Here is a 12625-nt window from a genome sequence, read left to right as displayed (position 1 = left end):
CAATTGGCCTGCTCCAAAGCACCTCTCACTCACATGACTTTTTCAGATATCTCAATTCTTATTAGCCAATGCCTATCATGTGATGGGATCTGTGAGGCCCCAGCTCGGCTACTAGTGAAGACGCATCGGGGATTCAACGGTACGCGTCCTTATCGAATTTAGAGGTGCATATTAAACATGTTACAAAGAAACTGTGCACATTTCCTTTTAGGTCAGCCAACAAGATGAGTAACAAACAGCAAGAGCACTAGCCTATGTTAATCTACTATCCCCCATAGTACAACCGTTGATCCATTCTATTGGTCAGCTTGTCCTTCTGTGTGAGAAATAAATATTCCAAACAGACTCTGGGACAGTTGTGGGACGACAGATCACAAATTAATACAACCACTGTAGCCAACATCAAATAAAAAAAACATTTTAAAAGCAATGAGGCTGATGCAACAGATCAGAAGATTTAGCTTAAAATGTTGATAAACTATTAGTATATTTTCACATTCTAAACTGTTAGTCTATATCTTCACATTATAAACTGTTAGACTATATCTTCACATTCTAAACTATTAGTCTATATTTTCACATTCTAAACTGTTAGTCTATATCTTCACATTCTAAACTGTTAGTCTATATCTTCACATTATAAACTATTAGTCTATATCTTCACATTATAAACTATTAGTCTATATCTTCACATTATAAACTGTTAGTCTATATCTTCACATTATAAACTATTAGTCTATATCTTCACATTATAAACTATTAGTCTATATCTTCACATTATAAACTATTAGTCTATATCTTCACATTCTAAACTATTAGTCTATATCTTCACATTATAAACTGTTAGTCTATATCTTCACATTATAAACTGTTAGTCTATATTTTCACATTATAAACTGTTAGTCTATATCTTCACATTATAAACTGTTAGTCTATATCTTCACATTATAAACTATTAGTCTATATCTTCACATTCTAAACTATTAGTCTATATCTTCACATTATAAACTATTAGTCTATATCTTCACATTATAAACTATTAGTCTATATCTTCACATTATAAACTGTTAGTCTATATCTTCACATTATAAACTATTAGTCTATATCTTCACATTATAAACTATTAGTCTATATCTTCACATTATAAACTATTAGTCTATATCTTCACATTATAAACTATTAGACTATATCTTCACATTATAAGCGCAGCAATGCGCACATGTTCCACAATGCAATTAGCAGGAAAACACACTTCTCCAAAGCGCACTGCAAATGCGAGCGGTTTCATTTGCAGAGACAAACTATAGCCAATACCATAGTCTACCCCCTACTCTTTGACAGGCAGGCTAATTCATTATTTGTGTACATTTACATACACTTATGTTTTTCTTAACAGAACAGCGTTTTTCAGTTTTCAAAACAATTTAGTTGGCTATTTTGGTTAATATCGTTGGTACCCTAGCAGATGGCCTTGGTACCCTAGCAGATGGCCTTGGTGTCCTAGCAGATGGCCTTGGTGCCCTAGCAGATAGCCTTGGTGTCCTAGCAGATAGCCTTGGTGCCCTAGCAGATGGCCTTGGTGTCCTAGCAGATAGCCTTGGTGCCCTAGCAGATAGCCTTGGTGTCCTAGCAGATAGCCTTGGTGCCCTAGCAGATGGCCTTGGTGCCCTTGCAGATAGCCTTGGTGCCCTAGCAGATGGCCTTGGTGTCCTAGCAGATGGCCTTGGTACCCTAGCAGATAGCCTTGGTACCCTAGCAGATGGCCTTGGTGCCTTTGCAGATAGCCTTGGTACCCTAGCAGATAGCCTTGGTGCCCTAGCAGATGGCCTTGGTGTCCTAGCAGATAGCCTTGGTGCCCTAGCAGATTGCCTTGGTACCCTAGCAGATAGCCTTGGTGTCCTAGCAGATAGCCTTGGTGTCCTAGCAGATAGCCTTGGTGCCCTAGCAGATTGCCTTGGTACCCTAGCAGATAGCCTTGGTGTCCTAGCAGATAGCCTTGGTGTCCTAGCAGATTGCCTTGGTACCCTAGCAGATAGCCTTGGTGCCCTAGCGGATAGCCTTGGTACCCTAGCAGATTGCCTTGGTACTCTAGCAGATAGCCTTGGTGCCCTAGCAGATAGCCTTGGTACCCTAGCAGATAGCCTTGGTGCCCTAGCAGATAGCCTTGGTACCCTAGCAGATAGCCTTGGTGCCCTAGCAGATAGCCTTGGTACCCTAGCAGATAGCCTTGGTACCCTAGCAGATAGCCTTGGTACCCTAGCAGATAGCCTTGGTGCCCTAGCAGATAGCCTTGGTGCCCTAGCAGATAGCCTTGGTTCCCTAGCAGATAGCCTTGGTGCCCTAGCAGATTGCCTTGGTACCCTAGCAGATAGCCTTGGTGTCCTAGCAGATAGCCTTGGTGTCCTAGCAGATTGCCTTGGTACCCTAGCGGATAGCCTTGGTGCCCTAGCGGATAGCCTTGGTACCCTAGCAGATTGCCTTGGTACTCTAGCAGATAGCCTTGGTGCCCTAGCAGATAGCCTTGGTACCCTAGCAGATAGCCTTGGTGCCCTAGCAGATAGCCTTGGTACCCTAGCAGATAGCCTTGGTGCCCTAGCAGATAGCCTTGGTGCCCTAGCAGATAGCCTTGGTACCCTAGCAGATAGCCTTGGTGCCCTAGCAGATAGCCTTGGTACCCTAGCAGATAGCCTTGGTACCCTAGCAGATAGCCTTGGTGCCCTAGCAGATAGCCTTGGTGCCCTAGCAGATAGCCTTGGTGTCCTAGCAGATAGCCTTGGTGCCCTAGCAGATAGCCTTGGTGCCCTAGCAGATAGCCTTGGTGTCCTAGCAGATAGCCTTGGTACCCTAGCAGATAGCCTTGGTGCCCTAGCAGATAGCCTTGGTGCCCTAGCAGATAGCCTTGGTGCCCTAGCAGATAGCCTTGGTGCCCTAGCAGATAGCCTTGGTACCCTAGCAGATAGCCTTGGTGCCCTAGCAGATAGCCTTGGTGCCCTAGCAGATAGCCTTGGTGCCCTAGCAGATAGCCTTGGTTCCCTGGCACCTCTTGAAGGCCATATGGCCTTGCCCCTAAAATCCTGAAATTCCAGGCCTGTCCTCTCCCTCCCTCATTGGGCCTTTAGGTTTATTACTGGTGGTGATGTTACAACTCACCATTGTGTTTTGTATCAAAAAGTGGGTTGGGCGTCTTTGTATGTAAGGAGAGAGCAGCATTCTCTAGTGTTTATTTACAAAGCACTCATGCAGAAACTTCCTATTTATCTATCATCATTAATTACCAAACCCAGTCTCAGGCTTGGATAACACCAGGGACACCAGGGACATTGGTTCAGCTCTAACCAGGATGTATTGTTTGTGTGTTACAGGAGGCACCAGGGACATTGGTTCAGCTCTAACCTGGATGTATTGTTTGTGTGTTACAGGAGGCACCAGGGACATTGGTTCAGCTCTAACCAGGATGTATTGTTTGTGTGTTACAGGAGGCACCAGGGACATTGGTTCAGCTCTAACCTGGATGTATTGTTTGTGTGTTACAGGAGGCACCAGGGACATTGGTTCAGCTCTAACCAGGATGTATTGTTTGTGTGTTACAGGAGGCACCAGGGACATTGGTTCAGCTCTAACCAGGATGTGTATGAGACACAGAAGCATCGAGGCCAAGCTCAGAGACTTTTCAATGTAAGGATGTTCTCATTTACAACCACACTACTAGACCATCATTTACCATTGATTTGTAGTACATGTCACTTTGAACGAAATGTGTGTGTGTGTGTGTGTGTGTGTGTGTGTGTGTGTGTGTGTGTGTGTGTGTGTGTGTGTGTGTGTGTGTGTGTGTGTGTGTGTGTGTGTGTGTGTGTGTGTGTGTAACAGTGTCGTTAAAGTGAGACATTACTGATGAATCTGTAGAATGTCACCCAGCTCAGCCGATTCTACTCTTTCCCAGCATTCCACTGTCTCAGGGGCATGTCTGGTCCACGACACACACACACAGGGAGATCTCTAATTTCTTCAAGGCATTTTGGATAAATTCTTCTTGCGTCTCCATGGCTGTGACAGTGTGAAGTAGTAAACCTAGGTGCCTGTGGTCAAGCCTAGCTACACACACACACACACACACACACACACACACACACACACCAAAAACACATACACACAGACAGACACACACACACACACACACACACACACACACACACACACACACACACACACACACACCAAAAACACATACACACAGACAGACACACACACCACAAACACACATAATGAAAAACACACACACAGTCACCACCACTATGCCTCGCCCCATCACTGTTATGCCCTGACCACTCATCACCACTATGGCCCGCCCCTCATCACCGCTCTGCCCCGCCCCTCATCACCACTATGCCCCGCCCCATCATTGCTCTGCCCCGCCCCGCATCACTATTATGCCCCGCCCCCTCATCACCGCTCTGCCCCGCTCCCTCATCACCGCTATGCCCCACCCCCTCATCACTGCTATGCCCCCGCCCCCACATCACCGCTATGCCCCGCCCCTCATCACTGCTTTGCCCCGCCCCTCACCACCACTATGCCCCGCCTCCTCATCACCACTATACCCCGCCCCACATCACCGCTATGCCCCACCCCCTCATCACCGCTATGCCCCGCCCCACATCACCGCTATGCCCCGCCCCTCATCACTGCTCTGCCCTGCCCCCGCATCACTATTATGCCCCGCCCCTCATCACCGCTCTGCCCCGCTCCCTCATCACCGCTATGCCCCACCCCTCATCACCGATATGCCCCGCCCCACATCACCACTATGCCCCGCCCCCATCACCACTATGCCCCGCCCCCACATCACAACTATGCCCCGCCACCTCATCACCACTATGCCCCGCCACCTCATCACCACTATGCCCCTCTCTACTGAAAGACTAGCCTTTTGGTGGGCTAGGAGAGATCCTAATAAACAATACTGGATTTCTAATGTTTCTCACCTTTGTGATTGCTGTGACCTGCAGGGCTTTCATGGACTGCATGATCAACCCTCTACAGGATCAGATGGAGGAGTGGAAGAGAGGAACTAACACACTGGATAAGGACCATGCTAAAGGTACCATCATAACATATAGATATATAATAATATAGAGAGGAACCAACACTCTGGATAAGGACCATGCTAAAGGTACCATCATAACATATAGATATATAATAATATAGAGAGGAACCAACACTCTGGATAAGGACCATGCTAAAGGTACCATCATAACATATAGACATATAATAATATAGAGAGGAACCAACACTCTGGATAAGGACCATGCTAAAGGTACCATCATAACATATAGATATATAATAATATAGAGAGGAACCAACACTCTGGATAAGGACCATGCTAAAGGTACCATCATAACATATAGATATATAATAATATAGAGAGGAACCAACACTCTGGATAAGGACCATGCTAAAGGTACCATCATAACATATAGATATATAATAATATAGAGAGGAACCAACACTCTGGATAAGGACCATGCTAAAGGTACCATCATAACATATAGATATATAATAATATAGAGAGGAACCAACACTCTGGATAAGGACCATGCTAAAGGTACCATCATAACATATAGATATGTAATAATATAGAGAGGAACCAACACTCTGGATAAGGACCATGCTAAAGGTACCATCATAACACATAGATATGTAATAATATAGAGAGGAACCAACACTCTGGATAAGGACCATGCTAAAGGTATCATCATAACAGAGAGTATAGAGAGAGAGAGGGGGGTATATATATTTGTATATACAGTTGAAGTCGGAAGTTTACATACACTTTAGCCAAATACATTTAAACTCAGTTTTTCACAATTCCTGACATTTAATCCTAGTAAAAATTCCCTGTCTTAGGTCAGTTAGGATCACCACTTTATTTTAAGAATGTGAAATGTCAGAATAATAGTAGAAAGAATGATTTATTTCAGCTTTTATTTCTTTCATCACATTCCCAGTGGGTCAGAAGTTTACATACACTCAATTAGTATTTGGTAGCATTGCCTTTAAATTGTTTAACTTGGGTCAAACGTTTCGGGTAGCCTTCCGCAAGCTTCCCACAATAAGTTGGGTACATTTTGGCCCATTCCTCCTGACAGAGCTGGTGTAACTGAGTCAGGTTTGTAGGCCTCCTTGCTCGCACACGCTTTTTCAGTTCTGCCCACAAATTTTCAGGGCTTTGTGATGGCCACTCCAATACCTTGACTTTGTTGTCCTTAAGCCATTTTGCCACAACTTTGGACGTATGCTTGGGGTCATTGTCCATTTGGAAGACCCATTTGTGACCAAGCTTTAACCTCCTGACTGATGTCTTGAGATGCTGCTTTAATGCACATCATTTCCTTCCTCATCTATTTTGTGAAGTGCACCAGTCCCTCCTGCAGAAAAGCACCCCCACAACATGATACTGCCACCCCCGTCCTTCACGGTTGGGATGGTGTTCTTCGGCTTGCAAGCCTCCCCCTTTTTCCTCCAAACATAACGATGGTCATTATGGCCAAACAGTTCTATTTTTGTTTCATCAGACCAGAGGACATTTCTCCAAAAAGTACGATCTTTTCCCCATGTGCAGTTGCAAACCGTAGTCTGGCTTTTTTATGGCGATTTTGGAGCAGTGGCTTCTTCCTTGCTGAGCGGCCTTTCAGGTTATGTTGATATAGGACTCGTTTTACTGTAGATATAGATACTTTCGTACCTGTTTCCTCCAGCATCTTCACAAGGTCCTTTTCTGTTGTTCTGGGATTGATTTGCACTTTTCGCAACAAAGTACGTTCATCTCTAGAAGAGAGAACGCGTCTCCTTCCTGAACGGTATGACGGCTGCGTGGTCCCATGGTGTTTATACCTGCGTACTATTGTTTGTACAGATGAATGTGGTACCTTCAAACTTCTGACCCACTGGAATTGTGATACGGTGAATTATAAATGAAATAATCTGTCTGTAAACAATTGTTGGAAAAATTACTTGTGTCATGCACAAAGTAGATGTCCTAACCGACTTGCCAAAACTATAGTTTGTTTACAAGAAATTTGTGGCGTGGTTGAAAAACGAGTTTTAATGACTCCAACCTAAGTGTATGTAAACTTCCGACTTCAACTGTATAATAATATAACCATACACTACAAGCCAGTGTAATATACACTACATGAACAAAAGTATGTGGACACCTGCTAGTCGAACATCTCATTCCAAAATCATGACCATTAATATGGAGTTGGTCCCCCCCTTTGCTGCTATAACAGCCTCCACTCTTCTGGGAAGGCTTTCCACTAGATGTTGGAACATTGCTGCTATAACAGCCTCCACTCTTCTGGGAAGGCTTTCCACTAGATGTTGGGACATTGCTGCTATAACAGCCTCCACTCTTCTGGGAAGGCTTTCCACTAGATGTTGTAACATTGCTGCGAGGATTTGCTTCCATTCAGCCACAAGAGCATTAGTGAGGTCGGGCACTGATGTTGGGGCGATTAGGCCTGGCTCACAGTCTGCGTTCCAATTAATCCCAAAGGTGTTCGATGGGGTTGAGGTCAGTGCTCTGTGCAGGCCAGTCAAGTTCTTCCACACCGATCTCAATAAACCATTTCTGTACGGCATTGTCATGCTGAAACAGGAAAGGGCCTTCCCCAAATTGTTGCCACAAAGTTGGAACAAGCTAGTCACAAAGTTTTACGAGCATCAGCACTCGGCGATCCCGTCCTATGAGCTTTTGTGGCCACTTCGCGGCTGAGCCGTTGTTGCACCTAGACGTTTCCACTTCACAATAACAGCACTTACAGTTGACCGGAGCAGCTCTAGCAGGGCAGAAATTTGACGAACTGACTTGTTGGAAAAGTGGCATCCTATGACGGTGCTACTTTGAAAGTCACTGAGCTCTTCAGTAAAGCCATTATACTGCCAATGTTTGTCTATGGAGATTACATGGCTGTGTGCTCGATTTTATACACCTGTCAGCAACGGGTGTGGCTGAAATAGTTGATATATATATATATATACCTCTGCACACCACAGTCAACATTCACTCTCTGTTTAGAGTTTAGCTTATTTTCTTTTCCTCTTTGACCCGAATTTTGTTTTATTGTACAATTTAGTAAAACATGCGTCAAAACCAACAAGACAGGGTCAGTCACATATGAGCTCACTATTTGGCACAATAGTGAACCAATGAGTTATAGGTGTTTATTAAATGGCTGATAAACGACAGAATAACATGTATACCAGTCAGCTACTTCACCTTTTACCACCTCTAGAAATGTTGTAATATCCACTGACTGTGCTCAGCTTTAGGGTTTCCTGACACGCTGTTGACCCCATTTCCCCCCCACAGAGTACAAGAAAGTTCGGAGTGAGATCAAGAAGAAGTCTTTAGACACTCTGAAGCTACAGAAGAAGGCAAAGAAAGGTAGACTCTATCCGTCCGTCTGTCTGTCTGTCTGTCTGTCTGTCTGTCTGTCTGTCTGTCTGTCTGTCTGTCTGTCTGTCTGTCTGTCTGTCTGTCTGTCTGTCTGTCTGTCTGTCTGTCTGTCTGTCTGTCTGTCTGTCTGTCTGTCTGTCTGTCTGTCTGTCTGTCTCGTCTCGTCCCGTCCCGTCCCGTCCCGTCCTGCTTCACTTCTCTACTGGCTGTGCCATACAAATAGAGTTATTACAACATATGTACGATACATATAATGTCTGTGGGCTTGGCCGTATGAAGTAAAGTATAAACCCTGTACCTCTATGGGCTGTTGTTTCCCCTTGAGGTCCTACCTTCACATTCCATGTAGTCTAAAGCAAATAGAGTTGAACGTCAATGAGGCCACTCAGGGACTCTACAGTATAAAACACAGTACATATTTATGTAACATTTATTATATATAGTACATCTCTACGTACATTTGGTACGCTTAGGCAAATGGACATGCAAATTGAGTTGAACATCCTCCCTACTGAATGTCCTTACTCTATGCTATGGTTTCTGTTGGTTATGTAAGAATGTTCCTGATCCCTGTCAGACTCTGTGGATTGGCAGATATCATTTGTACACATGAATCTATCTGAATGATGTCTGGAAACATGGAGTAAAAACAACAACATCAGCTCATATTGTCTGTCATTATACTGAAACCAGGACACTGGCTGTGTCCCAAATGGCACCCTATTCCCTATATAGTGCACTACTTTAGTACAGGGTCTATAGGGCCCAAAGATGTGCACTACACAGGAAATAGGGTGCCATTTGGAACAGATTCTCTGCTCAACTACTGAGTATCCGTTTGTGTCGTCCTTTCTCCCTCGTAGGACAGCACATCCCAATTGAATACGCATGCAGTCAGTCAGTCTTTGTGTAGGCCTACGCACCATGAAAGGAAATGGAGACGCTATTGAAAAGGTTCAATATGTGTCTAGACAGATAGACAGAGAGAGAGCATCTATGGAAGCTCCTATTCAAGCTGTCAGTTATCTTGAGCGACAAAAGTCCAGTTGAAATTTCAAAATGTCCATCTTGAAAGCACCAAAACATCTATGCATTTTCTGCTTTCAAAGTGAACTTCAACTCTTTTTGAAACTTCTTTAGCTCAAATACTGTGCTGTTGTATTTCCATGGTGCAGTATTTAGCAGTGTGCACCTGGTCTTATTGTAGTGTTATTAGATATCCTATCTAGAGGAGCAGTATTTAGCAGTGTGCACCTGGTCTTATTGTAGTGTTATTAGATATCCTATCTAGAGGAGCAGTATTTAGCAGTGTGCACCTGGTCTTATTGTAGTGTTATTAGATGTCCTATCTAGAGGAGCAGTATTTAGCAGTGTGCACCTGGTCTTATTGTAGTGTTATTAGATATCCTATCTAGAGGAGCAGTATTTAGCAGTGTGCACCTGGTCTTATTGTAGTGTTATTAGATGTCCTATCTAGAGGAGCAGTATTTAGCAGTGTGCACCTGGTCTTATTGTAGTGTTATTAGATGTCCTATCTAGAGGAGCAGTATTTAGCAGTGTGCACCTGGTCTTATTGTAGTGTTATTAGATGTCCTATCTAGAGGAGCAGTATTTAGCAGTATGCACCTGGTCTTATTGTAGTGTTATTAGATGTCCTATCTAGAGGAGCAGTATTTAGCAGTGTGCACCTGGTCTTATTGAAGTGTTATTAGATGTCCTATCTAGAGGAGCAGTATTTAGCAGTATGCACCTGGTCTTATTGTAGTGTTATTAGATGTCCTATCTAGAGGAGCAGTATTTAGCAGTATGCACCTGGTCTTATTGTAGTGTTATTAGATGTCCTATCTAGAGGAGCAGTATTTAGCAGTATGCAACCTGGTCTTATTGTAGTGTTATTAGATGTCCTATCTAGAGGAGCAGTATTTAGCAGTGTGCACCTGGTCTTATTGTAGTGTTATTAGATGTCCTATCTAGAGGAGCAGTATTTAGCAGTATGCACCTGGTCTTATTGTAGTGTTATTAGATGTCCTATCTAGAGGAGCAGTATTTAGCAGTGTGCACCTGGTCTTATTGAAGTGTTATTAGATATCCTATCTAGAGGAGCAGTATTTAGCAGTATGCACCTGGTCTTATTGTAGTGTTATTAGATGTCCTATCTAGAGGAGCAGTATTTAGCAGTATGCACCTGGTCTTATTGTAGTGTTATTAGATGTCCTATCTAGAGGAGCAGTATTTAGCAGTGTGCACCAAGTGGCGCAGTGGTCTAAGACACTGCATGTCAGTGCTAGAGGCGTCACTACAGACAACCTGGTTCGAATCCACACTGTATCACAACCGGCCGTGATTGGGAGTCCCATAGGGCGGCTGTCATGTCCTGACCCTAGTAAGATGTCATTTTCTATAGTAGAGTAGGGCAGGGCGTGACAGGGGGTGTTTTGGGTTGTTCTATGTTTTCTATTTCTATGTTTAAGTTCAAGTTTTTCTATTTCTATGTTGGGATTGAGTTTGAGGTTGATCTCTGATTGGAGGCAGCTGATCCTCATTGCCTCTGATTAGAGATCATATTTAAGTAGGGGTTTTTCTCTTCCTGTTTGTGGGTTATTATCTTTTGAGTAGTGTGTTTTCCTCTCTGCGTCACGGTTTGTTGTTTTTGTGTTTTCAAGTATTTATGTGTATTGCATTCAGTTTCACGTTTAATAAATATGTGGAACTACGAACACGCTGCATTTTGGTCCGGTCCTTCAAACAGACGTGACTGCGGCGCACATTTGGCTCAGCGCCGTCCGAGTCCGTCATTGTAAATAAGAATTTGTTCTTAACTGACTTGCCTAGTTAAATAAAGGTTATATCAAATAAAAAATAGAGAAGCATTCCCCAGCACTGATTAACAATCTGGATGTCTAGCATGGTAAACATTACCCCAGCACTGATTAACAATCTGGATGTCTAGCATGGTAAACATTACCCCAGCACTGATTAACAATCTGGATGTCTAGCATGGTAAACATTACCCCAGCACTGATTAACAATCTGGATGTCTAGCATGGTAAACATTACCTTACTTGGAAACAGAGTTTCTGATTGGAGCAGAGTTTCTGTTAGTATCGTGTTGGCAACGCTGTAGCTCAAAACCAGCTGAAACACTGAACTGGCTAACCTAAATTATAAAAACCAGCTGAAACACTGAACTAGCTAGCCTTAATTAAAGCGAAACACTGAACTGGCTGCAATTTCTAGCTAAACACTTCTAAATAATCAAAACCAGCTGAAACACTGAACTGGCTAGCCTAAATTATAAAAACTAGCTAAAACACTGAACTATCTATCCTAAATGTCTAGTTTTTCTACAAGTTTGGATCAATACACACGTTTCTAGTCTCCCCTATGAGAGGCCCTATGCTTTACTTGGAGCTAAAAAGGAATGAGTCCATCCTGACTTCAAGGGGAAGTTTTCACCTTTGGACACATGTACAGTGGAGCGTTTAACACCATATATCTGTCTAGACTGAATTCTTCCAACATGTTTTTCCAGCTTGGCCTCTTCATTAGGAAGTGTGTTATTAGTACAACACGTTCTCCCTCACAGTCCTCTTTGGCAGATCAAACAGCTAGACCCATGTTGGGTCATATAATGAATATGGTGATATATGTCAGTGGCAATGCCGACCATTTTGTAAGTTACTTAGTTTATCCTAACGAGTCTGGTAAAGCTAAGGGCCATTATTAGACGCACAGTGGCAGTCACAGTGGCAGTCACAGTGGCAGTCACAGTGGCAGTTTTCACAGTGGCAGTGGCAGTCACAGTGGCAGTCACAAGTGACAGTCACAGTGATTCAGTGACAACACAGGTGACATGACATATTAGCAACATGAATTGTGCAGTCTCCTTGTCAGGCCTCTTGACTGACTTGAAATGTTTTCTTCTTTACGGCCGTATGGTCGATCGTATCCCCCCTTGGCACCTGTTGTTGCCCTGCTAGCTGATGCCCTGGGTATGTGTAACAGACTGGTGGTCTGTCTCGTTAGTCTGTTAGTCCAGTCTGTCAGCCCACTCCAGCCTGCTTTGCAGCCTCTCTGGGGTCCAGGTTTCCAGTCAGTCTGTCAGTCTGCCTTGTGCTGCTATGCTGTTTAGTGTCCCACGTTCTGTTCTCTCCTTCCACTACCTCT

General features: G+C 43.8%; 1 protein-coding gene across 1 annotated transcript; it reads left to right on the top strand.

Moving 5' to 3' along the window:
- Positions 1-3553: 3553 nt before the first annotated feature.
- Positions 3554-12450, top strand: LOC123733069 (protein MTSS 1-like; the record flags this gene model as incomplete). Its single annotated transcript, XM_045712379.1, has 4 exons — positions 3554-3675; positions 5007-5098; positions 8372-8446; positions 12439-12450. Coding segments are annotated over exons 1-4 (286 nt in total), but the record flags the coding sequence as incomplete, so codon positions are not given.
- Between the last annotated feature and the right edge of the window lie 175 nt (positions 12451-12625).

Source organism: Salmo salar, unplaced genomic scaffold, assembly GCF_905237065.1.
Source record: "Salmo salar unplaced genomic scaffold, Ssal_v3.1, whole genome shotgun sequence".
Classification (NCBI taxonomy): Eukaryota; Metazoa; Chordata; class Actinopteri; order Salmoniformes; family Salmonidae; genus Salmo; species Salmo salar.
The sequence above is the reverse complement of the archived record's forward strand: the minus strand, read 5'-3'. Positions and strand labels throughout refer to the sequence as shown.